This window comes from Sitophilus oryzae, unplaced genomic scaffold (assembly GCF_002938485.1).
Source record: "Sitophilus oryzae breed Bouriz unplaced genomic scaffold, Soryzae_2.0 scaffold_684_pilon_pilon, whole genome shotgun sequence".
NCBI classification, from domain to species: domain Eukaryota; kingdom Metazoa; phylum Arthropoda; class Insecta; order Coleoptera; family Curculionidae; genus Sitophilus; species Sitophilus oryzae.
Genome location: NW_022147289.1, coordinates 3185395 through 3206322, shown reverse-complemented (window position 1 = coordinate 3206322; position 20928 = coordinate 3185395). Strand labels below are relative to the sequence as shown.

Below are 20928 nucleotides of genomic sequence, written 5' to 3'. Positions count from 1 at the left end.
GCTCAAATACTCAAAAAATCATATTTCCAATAAGCTGTATTTTGGTACATCTTAGTTATATAAGCGCTATATAATATATAAAATATGTATACAAATTGTATTATTTTTTTTTGTATTTTTTTATTAATTTTGTATCTGTGTATTAATTTTTATATTTATTGATATGTTAGTGTATCCAATAGTAGTGCAGTTTCATACAAAAAAATAAATTGAAATTAGTAAAAAATGGTTTTATTTATACACACAACGCTGATATATTAAATTTAACTTAATAAAAATATAAATATATAATTATAAAATACAATTTTAGGGGATTGGAATGAAAACAACAATCAAGAAACATATTTTTGCATAAAAAATTAATATTACTAATAAAATTAATATCCTCCTACTCTGTCTCTAGGTATCAGTCGTAATTCGGATCCATGTTTCAAAAATACATTTCCTGAAAAAGAATGTTTGAATAAATTACAACATTATACAAGGTCGCTGATATGTATGGGTTGAACGGTCGAATATTAGGTAAAATATAAGAGGTACCGCAAAAAGTTAAATATAAAAGTTATAAAGTTTTTAAATATCTATTAGCGGGTAATAAATTTAAGTATACAGCGACGGTCATAAAGTCGTGGCACATCAAAGTTTCATTTTTTTAAACGGAACCCCCTGTATATTATTGCATATTTCGGTTCTTCCTTCAATTCTAAGCAAAAATCGAAATACACACAATGTACCTCAAACCAACCGTTTCAGAGTTATTGACTTTTAAAAATATCACTTAAATAATTCAATTTAATTAATTTCGATGTGTTTGGTTTGATTTAACAATGCCATTTTGCGCAAACTGTGATTCTCAATAATATTTGACATTAGTTTTCAAGTTATTATAACAAGTCTGGAAATTACAAAATTTTCGTTTAACATTTCAAAATCAAAACTTCATAATTCGGAAATTGTTGATTTAGGTATACAGTCAAAATACACATAAAGGTGCGTTCGCACCCAGCGCCGCATTTTTTTAACATGTACTTTTGAAGTGTATTTTTTTAGCGCGCACAAAAGTATATGTTCGCGGCGCGGAGCGACGCAGCCGGTGTGAACGCACCTTAATATACGTAAATACAAGTTAAGAAACTAAAACTTTGAAAAATTACTAATTTTTACACCACTTGACCCTTAGACAAGGAAAGAGAGGGGACAGGTAACGCGGCAGCTGAAAGTGAGGCCACTTGTCACCACTCGAAATCTCCAATGGCGTAGCATCAGAAATTAGCTTGTACCTAGACGATACAAAATATTTATTAAAACGTAAACTAATATATCGTTCATTTTTGAGTAATGCATACATATATAATTTTGTATTTTATAATCTCACCTTTATAATATTAGAATATCTAAGTCGATAATGCAAATTTTATTTAACAGTCACAGTGGACTGATTATCAAGACAATTATTTATTTATTAATGTGTGTATAATGTATAACTAAATAAAAAATAATGTAAATACATATGTTTTAAACGTGTATATACATATATACCGTAAAAACGGCGTCTTGTTTGTTTGGAAATGACGATTGCACAAATGAATATTAAAAATTACATTATTCATTGAATCCGTGATTGGCTAGATTCATTATTATACCGTATGCTCGCAAAAAAAGACGTCCAGTTGGCTTGTAAATTACGATCGATGACATTCCCCATATAATTATAAAATTACATAAAAACTATACAAAACGACATCGAAAAAAGACGGCGTCAGCGATGGCTATGAAATGAAGATCGCTGACATTTTATATGTAAAATTATATGGGGAATGTCGTCGATCGTTAGTTACAAGCCAACTGAACGTCGTCTTTTTTCGATCATACGGTATAATAATGAATCTAGCCAATCCCCTTCACACTTGCGTACGGATTCAATGAATAATGTAATTTCTAATATTTGTTACCTTCAATCATAAGAATATCCGAATTTTCCACAAAAAAATAAACAATTCTAGAAGCTTTGTGTTATTTTATTTATTTTTAAATTTTTATTAATTACTCACTGAATATTTAAAAAAATATATGTAGTAACAAGTACCCCACCACAAGTTTGTCCACCCCCAGCAAATCTTGGCAGGTAAATTTAAGTTTTATATAACAACTAAACATATAGGTTTTTTATCACTAGAATTTTTCATTTTTTTTATAGTTTACATTTATTTTACATATTTGATAACAATACTTTATACATTTTTTACATGTAAAATATATAAAAAAATGTTTATTGCAGAAATTGTATTTCTCTGATTATAATTCCCTACGCCACTGGAGAAATCCATGCTGAGCAGCATTATTTATAGTTTCAAACATTAATTATAATACAGGATATTGAAAATACTACTTGGAATTATTAAAAATAGTTTGGTTTGGATGTGGTACAAAACATATTAAAAGCATTTTACATATTTTTACTGCTATAATGAAAAAAATGTACATTTTATGACAAAATAAAAGTTGTGTATCGACTTTTACCTGTAAAATGTAATTCCAGTCATTTTTTTCTCGCTTCAGCCTTTGCAGCCATACGCTGAACATCTCACCATACTAAACAACACAGTTTATAAATTTAAAACAAAACAATTGTCACAAAAAAAATAAAAATTCGCTTGGTGTCACCTCGAAATCTTGTCACCATAGTATGGCCGCCGATCGAATTTTGGCCTCACTAACCGATCACGGGAGAATATGTGTGTTACCCGTCCCCTCTCTTTCCTTGTCTAAGGCTCTACTATTGCCCCCCCCCCTTAAAGTCCAATTCTTGACTTTGCATAAAGGTCGCAACCCTAATATAAAGCCAATAAACAAAATGGTAAATTACCTGCTGTTTGTTGTGGATTAATACCAACACCGTCATCAGTAATTATAGCTGACGTAGCTGGTGGGACCTTAAATTCCTCCGCTGCAAATTTCAACACAGCTGTAAAAGGAGTCTGTTCAGGAACACTAAGCCTAGGGAATATATACATATATTTAACAAAACGATATTTTAAAAAAATGTTTAATATACAAAAAAAGATATACTGACAACAATATCACTGTTAATAATACAAAAATACTATAAATCAATCAACTTGAAAAAGATCTTCTTTCAACTGAGACCACAAATCTGTGTTTGAATATTCTTTAGCTTGTTCTAATCTATCAGAAACATAGTGTCCATTATCACTTCCAATGTTAATTATAATTTTTAAAATTGAGAGTAGATCAAAATAATTTATTTCTGGATATAAAGATAAAACAGGATCACTTTTCCATTCACAAACATTTATAACATCCTTCTGAAACATTGAGCCAACATATTCAATAAAATTCATAATAGATTCTAAAAAAAGTTTATAATTACATGACACTTTTCCTATTTCTTCTCTATCGACTACCTTAAATAACGTTAACCAGAAGTTTTTTGTCAATAGACTTCTATCACACATTTTATTCAGAATTGAATTTAAAATAATTGTTTTTACTGGATTCAATGTATTAGAAGAATCAGATACACATAACATACTAAAAAGCTTCGGTAACATATCAGCAACTTTATACAATGAAACATAACTATCTAATTCTGATTTTAAGACATCTTCTTGGCCATCTATAACAAACTCGTTCCATTTGTTTAAAATAATTGTATTTTTAAGGTTACTACTATCTTCTAAACTGAAATTTACAAATTCAATAATAGCAGAAACAGAAGAACATTTTGTAATAAGTCGTTCCAGAAAAACTTTGAATCTCTCCTTTGGGTATATAGAGCAATAAACTCTAATACTAATATCTAGACTAGTCTCCTTTACATTGTCATACTTGAATACTTTTTCCAAGATTTGATCGTTTGCAACAGCAAAAAAGGCTACATCATAACACTTGATACTCTTTTCTTGACACCATTTTTCTAACACTTTCATAAACTCGGATATATAGTTTTTGTTTTGAAACTTTTCAATGCATTTCTCTATAAAACATCCTAACTTAAAAATGGACTTAATATTCTCTGTAGTAGTGTTCTTCACCCACAAAGGATCATTATATGTATGTAAAAATGTCTCGAAAGATGTTAGTATTTGTGTGATATTAGAAGAAGCATTTTCGTTCATGTTTGCTGAAGGTCCATGTTGGTAAATTCTCTGGGCCAATGCTAGTTATCTGTTAATAAAAAAAGAAATGTATTTAGTGAAAAAATTACACCATATGTTCAAACAAAAAGTCAATGGAAACATCAATAATGTTTACAGAGATTTAGATTTTTCTCTGAGATTTATAGAGATTAGCACCAAAAAATCTACCAACAATATATTTAAACTAAATCAAATACTTACACTTTAAATGGTAATTTAGGGTCCGACGTTAAAATAATTTTGAAAGTAACTTTTGAACTAAAAATATAAACATGACTGATTTATGTAAAACACGGCAGTATTTACTTACCCCATTCTAAGCAGCAATATCTACGTATATTTTCAAATATATGTTATAAAATTAATTTATAACATTTAAAAATAATTTTTGTAAACACGACGTGTCTTGATTAGAAAAAATGTGTCAAATTCTGACATATGACAGATCGTATATAGCCATAAAATATTATGATTTTTAAATTCATATTTTAATGACGTTTATAAAATTAAACAATTATATATGATGCCCACAGACCAAGGTAAATGTTTGTATTCCTCCCAACTTCAAGTTATTTACAAATGTACAAATATTTTCTTTAGTTTTTGCATTACGTCATAGAACTATCTCTTTTCTACACACAAAAATAATTTGTTTTTGTGGCCCGCCGACGTAGAGCAATTTAGTAATAAAATATGTAGAGAAACGTCCAGAAACCGTTTTCCCGCACTTAAATAATTTTTTTGGAAAATTTTGCAATGCCAGTGGTTATATAGTCAACATTTTTATAATTACATTAGAAACTACATTAGGAAGATAAGATGAATAATACACAGTCATTGTTTAATCAGCAATACGGTTTTTGTAAGTATACATCAAATGATTTGCTAAAATATTCTGTTTATACTAAAGAATTACTATGTTTAAAGATCTGTAGTGTATCATCAGATGACTATTATATGTTACTATTTATAATTTTTAGCTCAATGGAAACAGGCGGATAGTGTAATGCACCATTTACATTGCGAATATGAAGTTTCCGATTTCCCATTAGTGGATTCTTCCATGTTTGCTTGTAAAAGTGCAGTAAAAGATGGCAACGAACATTTTGTTGGTATGGCAAACGAAGACGGAACACTGGCAGTAATAGATTGTGAAACCAAAGAAAAGTAAACATTGTAAATTGAAAACAGTACAGTTTTTTAAGTTGCAATACTTTTTAGACATAGTACACTAGCACACAATAATGCAATATTCGACTTGTCATGGATGTTTGATCAAATGCAAATTGTTACTGCATCCGGAGACCACACATCCAAACTGTTTGATTTTGGTGATGGTGATTTCAGGCAAGTCAGATTGTTTTGTGGTCATAGTCGTTCAGTTAAAACAGTAACTTTTCGTAAAGAGGATTCAAGCGTGTTTGCAACAGGTACATAACTGTTTAATAGATTTTTGAGGAATTAAAGATAATGTATGTATTGAAGGTAGTAGAGATGGTAACATTATTCTGTGGGATACAAGGACAGAACAGCATAGCTTTATTGGAGTACCGGATAGGATTATTTTAAACTCACATGCAGGGAAAGATACACATACACCAAGTAAATCAAGGAAAAAGTTACAATCTTGTGTCAATTCAGGTATAACACTAAAACTTCTTTATAGAGTCTATTGAATCGCCAACCTGAACATAGGAAATCTCATGTAAACTATAAAAATGATGAATACAGTAAAAATTATTTGAATTATATTTATTTTTTATATTGATTATTATTTTACAGTAAAAATTATTTGAAACTTTCTAAAGAACTCCTTAAAATGAAGCAAATTGTTCATTTTCAATAGCTTCTACAAATTGCTCTTGGGGTTATGAAAGATAAAAAAATATACTAAATTAATCGAAAAGATTTGAATAACAAACATGCCACCTTCAAATTCAATTTTTTAATGTGAAATTGATGTTATTGACAAAAATAATTTGTAAATATGAATTACACAACTGAAGAAGAAAAATTATAATTTAATTGTATTATGGAGATAAGTAAGGGACTTATTTTCTGTATATTTTCCAAATAGAACAGAACTATAAATGTAAAAAGAATTTAAACCGAAAGTTATTAAACACTGTAAATATAAAAATAAGACACTAATATTGATAAGGATCATAGAGAAATAATAAATGAAGATTAGTTAAATATTCTGTTATATGTGGAAGATGAAAATCAAATATGTACTTGCAGAAATAGTTGAAAAACAAGTTTTATTATTCAGGGGTGAAGAACACAGAGTAAATTTTCTCCATTTTATAATTAAACAAACGGTATTATTGCATGATTAATACATTTTTTTTTGTAAAAATTTCAGGAATAAAAAGCGTTACAGGCCTAGTGTTCCAGGACTACAACACACTAATTTCATGCGGTGCTGGAGATGGTATGATTAAAGTTTGGGACCTCAGAAAAACCTATTCAACTTTAAAAAAAGAACCTCTTCCTAAATTTACCATACCTTACACGGGAAGAACGGCAAAAAATGGTTTTAGTAACTTAGTTATTGATAGTTCAGGTAGTTTGACTTGTTATTTTCTTGTTACTCTGTGGTTTTTCTTATAATTTTATATAATTTCAGGTACAAAATTATATGCAAATTGTCTAGATAACACGATATATTGTTACAACGTAGCCACATACAATGTTATGCCAGTTGCGAAGTATACCGGACACCAGAATAGTTCATTTTATATCAGGTCTTCTTTAAGCAAAAACGACAAATATTTAATCAGCGGCAGTAGTGATGAAAACGCTTATATTTGGAACTTGAAGTATTCAGAGCCAATAGTAAAGCTGGTAGGCCATAGTGCAGAGGTAAGCGCAATAATACCTAAAGAATAATTAAGAAACAAGTAATTAGGGATGGGTTTTTCACTATATATCGATAACTGTCGATAGTTATCGATATATCAAATATCAATAGGTGACATTAAAATTATCGATTTGTCGATAACTACCGATATATCGATACGTATCTATTAGGGTGTCCCAGAAATAAGTGCAAATATTTTAAGGGGTGGTACCGATCTCGATAAAAGAAACATTTTCTCTTTGTCCTTTTTCCAGAAAGTCCAAAATAACGGAGTTATTTTACTTTGAACCACTGGATCTTTTCTGGATTTTCTTTCTTGTAAATTTAATCTACTACCTATGTTGCCATATTATCAAGAAATTATGTTTTTTAACTAAAAACTAAAAAAAAACACTCCAATAACTATCAATAGTTCTCAATATATCGAACAACAATAAGTGAGTTCAAAATTATAGATATATTGATACTTATCGATATATCCGATAACCGAATAATATCCAATTACCAATAAACTGATTACGATCGGTAAGTCGATAGTTATCGATATATCGATAATTATCTCCATATTGATAACTAAGATATATCGATAGGTGAATTGCGATACTTATTGAGGGTAAAAGCCATTATCGCACGTCCCTACAAGTAATCTAGTGTAGTATGAGGTTAGTGACTTGTGCTGGTCAGTTATATTTAAATTGTTTTTTCCTGTCATTTTATTAATGTCATCTGAAGGTAGATGAAGAATCTAAAACTAAATATGAACCATTTTTTTTTTCAAAATTTTAGTATGTATGAGCATTTTTTGACATTCTTAATGAGAAGTGTCAAATCTGACAGGTAGACATAGTCACTATTACGATAATATACTTAATGTTTAATTTTGGCACAAGCAGAATCTAACAGCTCTACCCTTAGAACAAATATATGTGAATAGACAGATATGGTCCATTTAAAAACAGGAATTGTTAGTTGTTTGAACTACACGCAAAAAATTCTAACCTCCATTGAGATCCAACGACATAAGCGGGTTTAGTTATTCTTGTTAAACTTTTAACAATTAAAAAGAATAAAGTTCCAGTGTATAGGCTTGGTGCATTCTCCGCCGGTGCTGCCACCATCAGAAAATATCGTAAACAACTAGTATATACAAATACACTGGTTTAAATAGCGAGTATACGAAAAATTTATTATCTAATTATTCTAAATGGGTTAGGAATAGGGAATATGCTGGATCCCGCACATGCGGGATCCCTCTGAGATTCCGCGGGATCAAAGTTGCGGGATTTACCGTGCGGGATCGACACATTACTACTGGGTAACCGAATCGATCTCAATCAAGATCAAACCGCTTCTTTCCGGGCCATGCGTCGACGCTCGGTACCTGGGGGATTCCCCTTACGGCTTGGCCATTAAAAATAAGTGAAACAAACAGGTTAGTTGTTAGATTTCTTTCTGGCGTATGTAAGTAAGTGAAAAAAAGCGTTTAACTAGTACTTGCGGACAATTTCGTCAAATAAACTGCCGGACATAATTATCGGGACAAGTAAAATTTTAGGGTAAATGTAAAGTTGAATATCTCTTGAACTAAAAAAGATTTTGGGATGCGGTTTGGACCAGGTTTTAGATGCATCTATTGTAATTAAGTTGCTATGTGGTTTTCGAAAATATATTTAGTGAATACAGGGTGTTTTATAAGAGTGTGAAAATTTGGTTACGAATCTTTTTTACCGCAAATTTACAATTTTTAAAAAATCGAAATTTTTACCAAGTACGAGTAATCTGTATTAAAATTATGAAAAACGATTTGATCGGTTTTATATTTTTTATGTTTTAAGGAAAATATGACGTTTTTTCGAAAAATATGCATTTTTAGTCATACGTATGGTCCTAAATGGCACAAAAAGTTTTGTACATTCTGCATATGCCAAAAAATTATTGATATAGAGTGTATCTAAAAGCAGATAACTAACACAAGTTAAAAAAACTTCAACATCAGAATAATATTTTTATTTGTAAAATAAGTAGATAAATTATAATAAAATTTAAGTTTATTTAATATTAAATATATTTTTTGAACACCCTGTATACATCGGTCTAAATTTCTGTACAGCTAGTTTAAGATTTTTTAGAATTTTTTTAGTTCTAAATTCATTCTAAATTCTAGTTTAAGATACACGCTATATCAATATATTGTAGGCCTATGCAAAATGTACAATGCCTTTTGTACCATTTAGGACCAAATGTAAGACTATTGTATCCGCGGGATTGATTGTTTTAATCCCGCGGGTTTGCGGGATTGAGATTTTGGTGCGGGATTGCATTCCCTAGTTAGGAAGTATAATTTGTGAAAATTCTAAAAATAAAACTATTTTGATATATTCAGAAGGTCTAACATGTATCATAATTTATTATTCCAGCTAAAAAAACTTAGTATTGCAAATTATATTTTATCCTGTCATAGAATATGTCTATTTAATTTTTTGATTATGTAAAGAGCACTTTGTTTACTCACTTGTTTAGTCGAACTGTTTGAATCCGCTTTTGCTTTTGATCAAATCGGTGTGTGAAGTTGTGAAGCTATAAAATGTTGTTTTAAAAAGTTGAGTTATTGAATGTTATTGCACCCAACAACACCCTAATTACACTCTCCTTTACGCGTTAACATTTTTTTGACAGGTTTATTAACATTTGAAATTGCCACAGCACAACACGGCGCCTAGTTCGAATTCTTTTTCACTTATTTTTTATTGCTCGAAACAGCGTTACATCATACAAACCTCGTACCGAAGTATTATACAGGGTCCGGCAATAGTGCCTAGCTCCTAGAATAAAAAACTTGAGAATTTTATTTAAGTGCAAACCTAAAGTATGTACCAGGATGTATTTCAGGAAAATATTTTAACTTCTATAGGGTGGCTCAAAAAAGTGTGAGTGGACCTGGATAATTTTTTTTAAATGGAACACCCTGTATATTATTGCATTTTTGGCTTCCTTTCAGATCACTTTACATAACCCTATGATATGAATAAATATATTTCGATAGTTTCAGAGATATTAAAAAATATATCAAAATAATATATTTTTCAGCCCTTCTTAAAAAAATTATTAAAAATACAGGAACTGTTCTGAAATCAAAACTAAATTAGGTATTTACTTTAGATAGTCTGCACTTACTTTGCTATAAATATGAAAATCGTAAATTATACAGGATGTTCAAAATTCTACACCAAACTTTCTAAATATAAAACAATTTTTCTTCGTTTTTTTCAATGGAACACCCTGTATATTATTTTATCAATAGACGGAGAATTAGAAAATGAACATTTTTTGTATTTAGAGTATTTCAAAATTTTTAACGATTTCGTAGATATTTGCAGTTTTATATTTCATATGGCATTTTCCACAGTAAATTTTTATCAAAGCCACCCAATGATTTTTCTCTCGTATTTTACCATTGAAAGCGCCATATGAAATAATACTGCGTGTATCTGCGAAACCATTAAAATTTTGAAATACTCTAAATACAAAAATGTTCATTTTTTAATTCTCCGTCTAATAAAAAAATAATATACAGGGTGTTCCATTTAAAAAAAACAAAGAAAAAATATTTTATATTTTAGAAAGTTTGGCGTAGAATATTGAACATCTTGTATGATTTACGATTACCATATTTATAGCAAAGTAAGAACAGACCACCTAAAGTAAATACCTAATATTGTTTTGATTTCAAAATAGTTCTTGTATTTTTAATAATTTTTTTAAGAAGGGCTGAAAAATATACATTTTTGATTTATTTTTTAATATCTCTGATACTATCGAAATATATTTATTCATATCTTAGGGTTATGTAAAGTGATCTGAAAGGAAGCCAAAAATGCAATAATATACAGGGTGTTCCATTTAAAAAAAAATTATCCAGGTCCACTCACACTTTTTTGAGCCACCCTATAGAAGTTAAAATATTTTCCTGAAATACATCCTGGTACATACTTTAGGTTTGCACTTAAACAAAATTCTCAAGTTTTTTATTCTAGGAGCTACAGATGCCCGACGCACTATTGCCGGACCCTGTATAGTCTCAATAACTGCACTAGCAAAAAACTAAAATACTTAAATATTATGACAAAGGCACGATTTCGATATTATTTTAGGGCTCTAACTCACTGACGACCAAGTCGCAACGACCTGGCCGTCGCGTCGGCTGGCCGGATGCATTGCGTTTATAGCTGCGGCCAGATGAACGTCCAGAGTTGTCAGATCTAACGATTTTTTACGTTTTACCAATTAGAAAATATTGTTTCAGAACGAATTAAGTTTCAGAAATGTTAAAATATCCGAGTTAACTAAAAAGCGATGTTGCTATTCATGAGCTTATTAAATGTTCTAATATTAAATAATGCATTTAAAATATTCTTGAATTTTTCGTTAATAAATACTTAACTGGTGTGGTCTGGAGTAAGTAAAATCTGCAACCCTGACTACACTATAACGTCGTTATTTCTATGTTTTTCAAATCCGCGATTCCATCAGTCGTTTCATAACAGAATATTCTACGTCCTACGTCTATGTAATTTAATATGTGTAGAGTGAGACATGTAACTCGTGAGATTTTCAGCATTATATCAATAAAGGACAAAAACAGTATTGTTCCTAAAGGTGCGTCCAGACTTGAGCATTTTAGCCCGAACGAACCGAGCGCGCACGAACAAGCAGAACAAATAGGCCGAACAAAAAGCACTGTGTACGCGCGACCGACAAAAAGGGAGATATTCTGTTTCTTTTTTCTACTCATATGGACTTCTACTGATGGCTCTTATCGACTTTAGAAGTAAACATATTAGCGCCATCGTAAAAAAGGGTCGTCAGACACTGGCTCTAAATATAAGCAGGTAGAGAGTTTAGCTTCCAGTTATTTCAATGTTTACAATATAAATTCCTCTTTTTTATTGTTACTGAGAATCTACAACAGTAAATACTTCTATTTTTATGAATGTTTAAGTTACTTTTACTCTTAATTTTTTTTTTAAATAATGTACCTAGTAGAAATATAGTCTAATGAACCCTGTTTGAAAAACGTTAAATTAAAAATAATATTTAAAATACAGTTGTCCTTCTTGTACATGACTACAATACAACTAAAAAAACTAATTTAATAAAAAAAAACAAGTGGTTATAGAAAAACTTTAAATATGATTTTTTTATTTTTTAACATCGAAACTGGAAGGTATAATAACAGGTATCATACATATAAATAGAGTATGTCATATAAAAATGTTTTGAATTTTTAATAGAATCGACCCTTGATAAAAAAAGGGACTAGATTTAAGTTTCCCTTTGATCCAGTCTGTATACTATTTCCTTGGATTTTCTGCATGTGTGCAAAAACTACACTAAAACACTATATCTTATAGAAAATAAAATATTGTGCTTTGAATTTGAGGGATTTCATCTGAAAAATTATTAATTTGGAAGAAAACCGGCAACAAGCGGCAGAAAATAATAATATTTTAGTGCAGTCTACTGGTCGCAACGACCAACGGACGGCCAGGACGTTGGTGTGCGCTGTATCATTTGATTTAATGGTTTTGAGGTAGCAGCGGCCTGGCCGGTGCGACCTGGTCGTCAATGTGCTCGAGTCCTTAATATCAACATACGGTGGCGTGAAATACATACTGATAATTTCTGTCGTTGAAGCCCTGCGGTCGGAATTTGTTCAAATCAACTGAAATGCACCAAGGCCTATACCTACTCAAAATTAATAAAATATCAAAGAGAATTAATAATTTAGGAACGTTCTTAAACTTTTTAAACAATATGAACTGATCTCAGACACACCCCAAAACGCATATTTGACAAACGATGGTGATGACGTAACGTTGAACGTTTGCTGAACACTCTGTATCTGTGTTTTTTCAGGTAACCTGCGTGGCATGGTGCAACAGCAAAGTAACGCCCTCTATAATCACCTGTTCCGACGACATGACCTACCGCATTTGGACCGTATGCGGTGAGGACTGTTCCGACAATATAGTACGGGGTAAAGCGGAAGTGTTGCCTCTGCCTAAACCTCTATCCAGGAAAAGGGTTTGTTGCCCTTCGTTAGACTCCGTTCCAAAAAAATTAGTTTGGGAATGCCCGAACTGTCAAACCGCCAATATATCCGACATGTGCGAGAACTGTATATCGACGAGTTTGAAACGCAAAGCCGACTCTGATCTTTGGAACGACTGTAAAAGAATTCAAACGGATTTCGGTCCTAGAAGATTGTTTGGGTATTTGAACACGAACGTTAAGGATGTGGATTCAGTTAAGCCCCTGGACGGTAATGATGGGGATAGTATGGATTTAAAATCTCTGGATACGGCTCTGGATTCGTTCAAAACGAATTTAAGGAAGGACAGCGAGGTTTCTACGTCACCCACCGTTAATTTACCTAATTTCGTGGTAGATGGCACTGCGCCGCATCTAAACTATTCCCCTCCGAAGCGGAAAAGTCAGGATTGGTTGACTAAAATGCGTACGGAGAGGAAAATCCGACAGGAGATAATGGAAAGATCGATGGGGCCACAGAGTCCCAAAGTACCAAAGTTAGAATTAACACCGAGGAGCAGCAAGAAGCGTGGTGCAGCGGCAAGTCCATTACTGAGGTTTTTTAAGGTGACAAATAGTAGTAATAAAAACGATAGTTTAAGTTGTTCGTCTAAGACGCATAGTTGCAATTTTTTCAGTAAAGGTAAAACGAATCAACAGCTAAGTCAGTGAGAAGAACAATTTTGAATAAGTTTTGAATATGATTTTTATCTCCAATGAGCTACAGATATTGTACAAATTTCTTTTTTTTTATTCTTAAGCCTTGTCTACATTATGTAACATTTTGCCCCTGTCAGGTAAAACGCATTAACTAGGGAACACACTGAAAGTTTTGCCTGTGTTAGACGTTTATGGAAAACAGGTTATAGAATTTTTATGAAAATTTGAATTTTTACATAAAGGTACCTGCTCCATCTTTCTAAAATATTTTCGGCATTAAGCCCCGTTCTCAGAACAGCGACACGTTAAAAGAACCAATGAGATTTGTACAAAATTCAAACAGCTTATTTAAAAAATAAAGACATTGTTTTTGATGAGGTTGAAAAGAAAAATCGTGTAATTTTTTCAAAAAATTGTAACTATATACAGGGTGTTTCCTAAGTAATAAAAAAAAATTGTAATTCTTCATCTGTTTTTAAGAAAAAAATTCATATAAACATGGGGTCCTGAATCCTGCCTAGACTACTTGAACCAGTGGTGTCCATACACACACTCCTGGATTAATTTATTAAAATAAATGGTACGCCACTGCTTTTTCAAAAAATATATTTTTTCCTGATTGTCCATCCTTTTTCAACAAGATTGATCTCTTGAGTTTTTCTTGTAACTTTTAAAAAAATTGGAAATTTGGCTTATTCAAAAAATTAGAAATTTGTTATTAGTGCATATGATATTGTGCATTTATGGGTTTCCATGCATCTGTAATGCGTCGTCCGTCACGTCAAGCACAAAGTATTAGCGGTCATTTTTGAAATAACCAATAAAATTGCTTAAAACCAATGACTGATGCATGTAAATCCACACTAATAATAAAGAAAAATCGTTAGTAATTGGGCAATTATTAACAAATGAAGAAATAATAAAACAAATATATAAAACTATATAATGTAGGAATATAAGTACATAAAAATCTCTGAATTGTGATATTTAAGAAATAGTAATTAACACATGGTCAGTGAAGATTCTTCTGCATGTTATTAATTGTAAAAATAGTTCAAATGCTACTTTATTTTAAGATAATAAATGTGGATGTTTTTCTTAAAATAATAGCTATTGGAACGTCCACTCATGGATAATTTTAGGTGTCTACACACGTAGTATATTCTATATATAGTCTGTTCAAGGAGAGAATCCATGACAGTTATCTGTCTCTGACATTTTAACTGACAGGTAAAGTGAATTTTCTGTCATTTTTTGGATGTTGTCTGTTGTTCATTTGACAGACTATATGTATTTATACACCTATGCATGTATATGTTCTTTGACACATGTTAAAGTTGTCATGTTTATGTTCCAGTGTTTTCTGTCCTTCTATAAATACCTCTTCCTATATTTATATGCCTAGTATTAAATTACATTTTAGGAGATTGACTGAAATAAAAGTAAATGTATTTATTTAAACAGTTCTTTTATTTCATATCCTTATTTCTACTTAAAATACAATTTACAATAAATAAAATACATCAATATCCCTTCTGTTCTAGAAAGTATTTAATAGCGTTAACGTGGTCTCCGTTTATTCGAATATAGCCTACAAATTCGTTAACTTGTACCCTGAGAATTTGAAAAACTTGCGGTTGCAAAAATTCCTTAATCTCCTTTTCTAATTGCCAAATATCACCCTGGATAGATTTTAATAATGTGGTTCTTTTAATACCACGTTGTCCTATATCTAAATAGCAAGGAATCATATGGTTCTTTGTTCGTTTGATAAAGTAAGGTTTATCTGCGATATCAATGGTTTGAGGTCGCCAGCCTATAATTGTAATAGATTATTTAATAACAAAGTATAAAGAATGCTCTGAAATATTGAATTAACCTATACCTGAGGGATATACATCCTTTTTAACAGGAGTTGGTACAACTTTTGGTGGTAATACCCTCTGAACATAACTCCAGTCAGTTGTATCTTTTGTTACCTCGTATGATCTATTAACACTGCCAAGATCTTCAACATATGGGGAGGATTGAAAACTAGAATCTCTTTTTTGACCAAACTATAAGAAATATAATGAAGAAAAGTTGTTAAATAGTACTATTTCGGTTTTACATTTACCTTGGGGAAAATTAAGGATGGAGCTCTGTGTGAAATTGCACGACATCTTGATGCAATAAACATTGTACAATATCAATCTTTGTAGTACAATGCTAAAAATTTAAGTTAAAACTTTAGAAAATGGAAAAATTTAAGTTAAAAATGTTAAAAAATGTAAAATTTAAAGGTTAAAAAAGTGGGGTTATTATCTACAAATCTATATGATCTACTAAAAATATGTGTTCTGTGGTAAAACTTCTCTGAACCTAGCTACCCACAGATGCTATATTTTAAACATCATATAAATAATATTTACATTAGCGCGCTGAGATTTAAATTTAAAACTCAAGGTTTCAAATGCGTATAAAAAAAATAATTGAAGAAGTTTATTAAATTAAACAACTTTGTTTTTTAATTATATATTTTTATAATTATATATACAACTACGCTATTTATAGATAAAGTAATAAACTTAAATTATTATTATATAAAAAATATTTAACTGTAGAGACTAGGTTTTGGCTTAATATTATTTAACTCTAGCTAACTAGCTAACTATTATAGTTTTGTTAAAGTTGGTATTTTACAAAATAAAGAAGAAGGTATATTTAAAAAATACTTATGCTTTCAATACAACTAGAAATATAATATTTACTGGGATTTCACTCTCAAGCAAGATAATGCAAAAATAAATATAATATATTAATTTGTTTTATAATATATTAAATTATAACTAATAACCTATTGTTTCTATGTTCTTAAATTTGACACAAAACAGTACATTACATCACATGAAAATATATGTATACCTATTTATAAATCAAATAAAAATATATTTAATATAAAAAATATCCTAAATTTTAGAGAGCTTCTAAAAGATTTTACAATAATTAAAGAGATTTTGATTGTTTTTATTTATTTATTGTTTTTATTTTGTATAAATAATAGTGGTGACTCTCTATATTGTTTTAAAAAATACTAGGTATTCTGGTATTCAAGAAATAATATATAAAATATAGTACACTTTTATTTTGAACCAAAATTTCTGAGATTTTGCGTTTGTATTTTCTTTGAAAATAAAAAACAATTTTATGGACTCCTACCTAATGTCTAATTATCTCAATCATACTGGACATTGTATTAAAACAAAATATACTTGATTTTTATTATTTATTCATCTTTTCTGGGACATCTTCCTCTTTCTTTAATATATGAGCCATATTCACATTGAACAATACCACACTGGTTGTTCAAGATGCATCTGAAAGTAAGAAAAAATAATTTTGTGAAATGTCATATATTAAGAATATAATATTACCATAAGCCCATGAGCTGTGAAAGAAGTTTTAGTCGGCCGACTGTTTAGTTGCAGGTTTGTAACCAATGTATTCTTATGAGAGATGTGCTCACATTCAATCAAATATAGTCGATGAGCGCGGCACGATCTATAAAAATATATTGGTTACAAATTTGTAACTAAATAGTCGGCCGACTAAAAATTCCCTGTCAGCGCACGGGCTAACGATCGAAAAAAAAAAGCGTCAGAGAGTCAGCTTGTAAGTGAAAGTCGTTGTTATTTATTTGTGTGTTAAAATCATAAAATGAATATCATAATTATCGATCGTCATTTTCAAACCAACATGACGCCCATTTTTCGGATCACAACAATATTATCTATAGGGTAGTAAAACCAAAATGGACCAACGCAAAGCCTAAATAACTTAAATCGATATTATATAGGGTGGTCCAAAAAGTCTGTGGTAAACTATACATAGAGGGTGATGAAAGGACGATGTTCTATCTATGGGTATCTCGGAAACTACTGAAGATAGAGAGTCGGTTAAATGGGGAAAGAATTCCAGTTTTGTGCTCTCATAAATATGCGTATTTCAGATTTTTGAAAAAGTTCATGGCTTACTATTAGATATTTCGAAAAAAAACAAATTTCGGCTATTTTAAAAGTTCTCCCTAATTCCATTATAATATATATTTTAGACAAAAAGTTTTCAGATAAAAGTTGTAGATAATCACATCCTTAATGAGATTGTGTTCTCCGTTTTTTTTCTAAAGCCAGTCCTTTTTGACATATGACACAAAACATATGTTTGTTTTAAATGGAAACCGTAGTTAGCCACGACTTCATAAAAAGCGCCATTTTTTAAGCTTTTCAGCGATAAATAGACTTTTTCACAAAATTACTGAGTTATAGCTAATTCTTATCGTTCTTGACTAATTTCACTTAGTTAGCCATTGAAACAAGTTCAATCGTCGTACGTTCATCAAAATTTTGTAATTTAATAATAATAATAGCTCCCGTATATAGCGTTTAACACCTTGGGAGTAGCAAGGTACAGCTTGCCATACTAGAGCCGTCCGGAATACAAGGAAGGTAATGTGGCTAGCACTACGCTTCAACCGCCTATTATTACCTCAGGATTGTGAATCCCAAGTACTATCGTTTAAGGCTGAATCGACCTAGGTACCCAAACTATTTTTATTTTAATAAAAATAGTCGGCTGACGAAATGCCGGGTGTAGGATTCGAACCCACTACCTTGAGATTGGTAGACGAGAGCCTGTACCTCTACGCCACCGAGTACCACAATTTTGTAAATTAAAATAAACAAAAATTGTAAATATGAATTTTTCATATGAAGAAATGCTTGTAGGATTATTGGATCAACTTTTCTTGGCCATACAGTTTCGAGGACACATTGACCGGTGAACTTTACTTACGTTTTTTAGAGACGGTTTTCAAGATATGTTAGAAAAGTTAAATTTAGGTAATCGCGCATTAATAGAGTGGTTCCAATATGACTCTCATTATGACACCCCACCAAATAATAATTAATAATATATTTTGTCTTTTTATAAGTTATAAATCATAACAAAATAAGAACACCATGCCAGCTAAGTGAAATTAGTCTAGAAAGATAAGAATTGGCTATAACTCAGTAATTTTTTGACAAAAAACATATTATAGCTTTTATATCGCTGAAAAGCTTAAAAAATGGCGCTTTTTATGAATAAGTCATGACCAACTATGGTTTCCATTTTAAAAAAAACATACGTTTGTGTCATATGTCAAAAATGACAGGCTTTAGAAAAAATCGGAGAACACAAGCTCATTAGGGATGTGATTACCTACAACTTTTATCTGAATTTTTTTTGTCTAAAATAGATTATAATGGAATTAGGGACATTTTTTAAAATAGCCAAAATTTGTTTTTTTTCGAAGTATCTAGTAAGCCATGAACTTTTTCTAAAATCTGAAAGGCCCATATTTATGACCCCACAAAACTGCAATTCTTTCCCCATTTAATCGACTGTCTATCTCCAGTAGTTTTCGAGATACCCATAGAGAACATCGTAGGAAACTCACCCTGTATATAACTTCATATTAAATAATACCTTTATACCGGGTGCGTCTCAAAAGTGGCTCACCTCTATAACTTTTTTATTTTTTCAGATAAAAAAAACGAGATTTGGTACAGTACGTCTGTCCGTTCTGTAGCTACGGGGTATCAGTGAGAGGGGAAACGATATTCTCTCGATGTTTTTCGTAAAAAATTAGACGACGCGTCCCATCAATAAAAATTCGACAAATTTGCAAGTAGCCAATAAAATGAGTGGGCGGTGACGTACTCGTCAAGTCGACGTATAAAATATATTGCTGTTTATTTAAATGTTTTTGTCCGCATTCCTTTCATAGACACAGATCCAGCAGACGAACTGTATGTTCATATATGACATAAATTAGGAATTAGGATTGATTGACGATCAATTGTTTTTGGTTTGGTTCCTGTGTTTCACCGGAAATAACTACAACTTCAGATACTTACAATCTGTCACTAAGGCCGTTGTACTCTTTCCCTCTCTTCATCCGAAGACAGTCTTGATTCGATTCTTCGCAGTCGCAGTAACATTTGGACGAATATTTTATTCGAGGTGTGAACTCTTTCGGACATTTACATCTGATGGAAAAAAAATAAAATAAAAAAAAATAATAATTGACCCACTCAAGATACTCGTAGATTTTTGTTTTCAACTGTATTTCCCTGATATACCCCTACGACTGCATACTAAATACCCTAGTATAATACCAGGAATATACCGAGTATACAGGGTGTCCCAGGCTGAGCGTGCATTACAAGTTTCTAGAGAACTACAATATCTAGATCGGGGATTTTTTGCACATCATTGTTTCACAAGGAGATCTATCGATTAAAAATATTTTCTATATGGCAGCACTTCCGGAAATAACAGCAACTTTCTTAGGTAAAATACGGTACCCCCATTTTTTTATCACATATTTAAATGCTTTATAAAATTTTGTGAGTTTTGATACCAAACACTGGATAATAACATTAACCGGTTTTGGGAAAAAATTATTTAAAACTTTTGGAGGAAAAAAAATGCATGTTAAAAAAAAATCTGTAGCCTAAACGACAAGATGAGTGATTATCACAGTCATTGTGACAGGTGGGTGGCCATCTATTTCAAAAATTTAATTGTTTGAATGTCATATATTGTTGGTCTTAGCTGTCATGCAATTGAGCGTTTTTATGATTATTTTTTTTTTCACTTTTTTTTTCACTAGCGAAAAGGTTTTAAAGAATGTATAAGAACATGTATAAATCAAAAAGTAACGAATTGAAAAACCTTTTTACTAGTAAAATAAGAAATGTGGATTTCTATTTGAAAAAAAATATTTATGATAATTTTTAATCGCTCAATTGCATGACAGTTCCGGGCAATATTATATGACATTTGAACAATGATGTCTTCTCAATATGTCACAGTGACTGTGGTAATCATTAAATTTGACGTTTAGACTATACAAATTTTTTTGACAAGCAGTTTTTTCCTCCAAAAATTTTAAATATTTATTTTTATGTCTAAATTTTACAGAGAATTTAAATATGTAATAATATATGGGGGTATCCATTTAAAATAAGAAAGTTGTTGTCAAAATGATGTACAAAAAATCGCCGACCAAGATATTGTAGTTCTCTAGAAAATTCTAATCGACGCTCAGCCTGGGAAATCCCATATATTAGG

General features: G+C 30.8%; 4 protein-coding genes across 8 annotated transcripts in view; 1 reads left to right on the top strand and 3 right to left on the bottom strand.

Moving 5' to 3' along the window:
* Nucleotides 1-233: 233 nt before the first annotated feature.
* Nucleotides 234-4584, bottom strand: LOC115888100 (ubiquitin-fold modifier 1). Of its 4 annotated transcripts, none has more exons than XR_004051214.1 (6): nucleotides 4471-4584; nucleotides 4362-4418; nucleotides 3392-4188; nucleotides 3074-3326; nucleotides 2867-2997; nucleotides 249-445 (listed from the first exon to the last, which is right to left on the bottom strand). XR_004051214.1 is itself a non-coding variant. In XM_030907674.1 (4 exons), the coding sequence occupies exons 1-4, from the start codon at nucleotides 4473-4475 to the stop codon at nucleotides 378-380; spliced, it is 261 nt and encodes an 86-aa protein (XP_030763534.1). In that variant the 5' UTR covers nucleotides 4476-4584; the 3' UTR covers nucleotides 234-377. The 4 variants fall into 4 exon arrangements, 1 of the variants encoding a protein (XP_030763534.1); XR_004051215.1 differs by having other exon boundaries at nucleotides 3074-3370; nucleotides 3426-4188; XR_004051213.1 differs by having other exon boundaries at nucleotides 3074-4188.
* Nucleotides 4585-4855: 271 nt separating this feature from the next.
* Nucleotides 4856-15234, top strand: LOC115888099 (protein lethal(2)denticleless-like). The gene is made up of 7 exons (XM_030907673.1): nucleotides 4856-5022; nucleotides 5141-5327; nucleotides 5382-5590; nucleotides 5646-5801; nucleotides 6526-6726; nucleotides 6790-7025; nucleotides 12940-15234. The coding sequence occupies exons 1-7, from the start codon at nucleotides 4980-4982 to the stop codon at nucleotides 13783-13785; spliced, it is 1878 nt and encodes a 625-aa protein (XP_030763533.1). The 5' UTR covers nucleotides 4856-4979; the 3' UTR covers nucleotides 13786-15234.
* Nucleotides 13857-16109, bottom strand: LOC115888102 (probable 39S ribosomal protein L49, mitochondrial). Its single transcript, XM_030907675.1, has 3 exons — nucleotides 15890-16109; nucleotides 15659-15830; nucleotides 13857-15589 (listed from the first exon to the last, which is right to left on the bottom strand). The coding sequence occupies exons 1-3, from the start codon at nucleotides 15950-15952 to the stop codon at nucleotides 15297-15299; spliced, it is 528 nt and encodes a 175-aa protein (XP_030763535.1). The 5' UTR covers nucleotides 15953-16109; the 3' UTR covers nucleotides 13857-15296.
* Nucleotides 16110-16319: 210 nt separating this feature from the next.
* Nucleotides 16320-20928, bottom strand: part of LOC115888137 — a 188070-nt gene continuing 183461 nt past the window's right edge. For both annotated transcript variants that reach the window (XM_030907726.1, XM_030907727.1), the window contains exons 7-8: nucleotides 19710-19841; nucleotides 16320-17129 (exon numbers count right to left, since the gene is read on the bottom strand). In XM_030907726.1, the coding sequence (XP_030763586.1) occupies nucleotides 17039-17129; nucleotides 19710-19841 (223 nt within the window). In that variant the 3' untranslated portion in view covers nucleotides 16320-17038. The remainder of the gene's footprint in view (nucleotides 17130-19709; nucleotides 19842-20928) is intronic.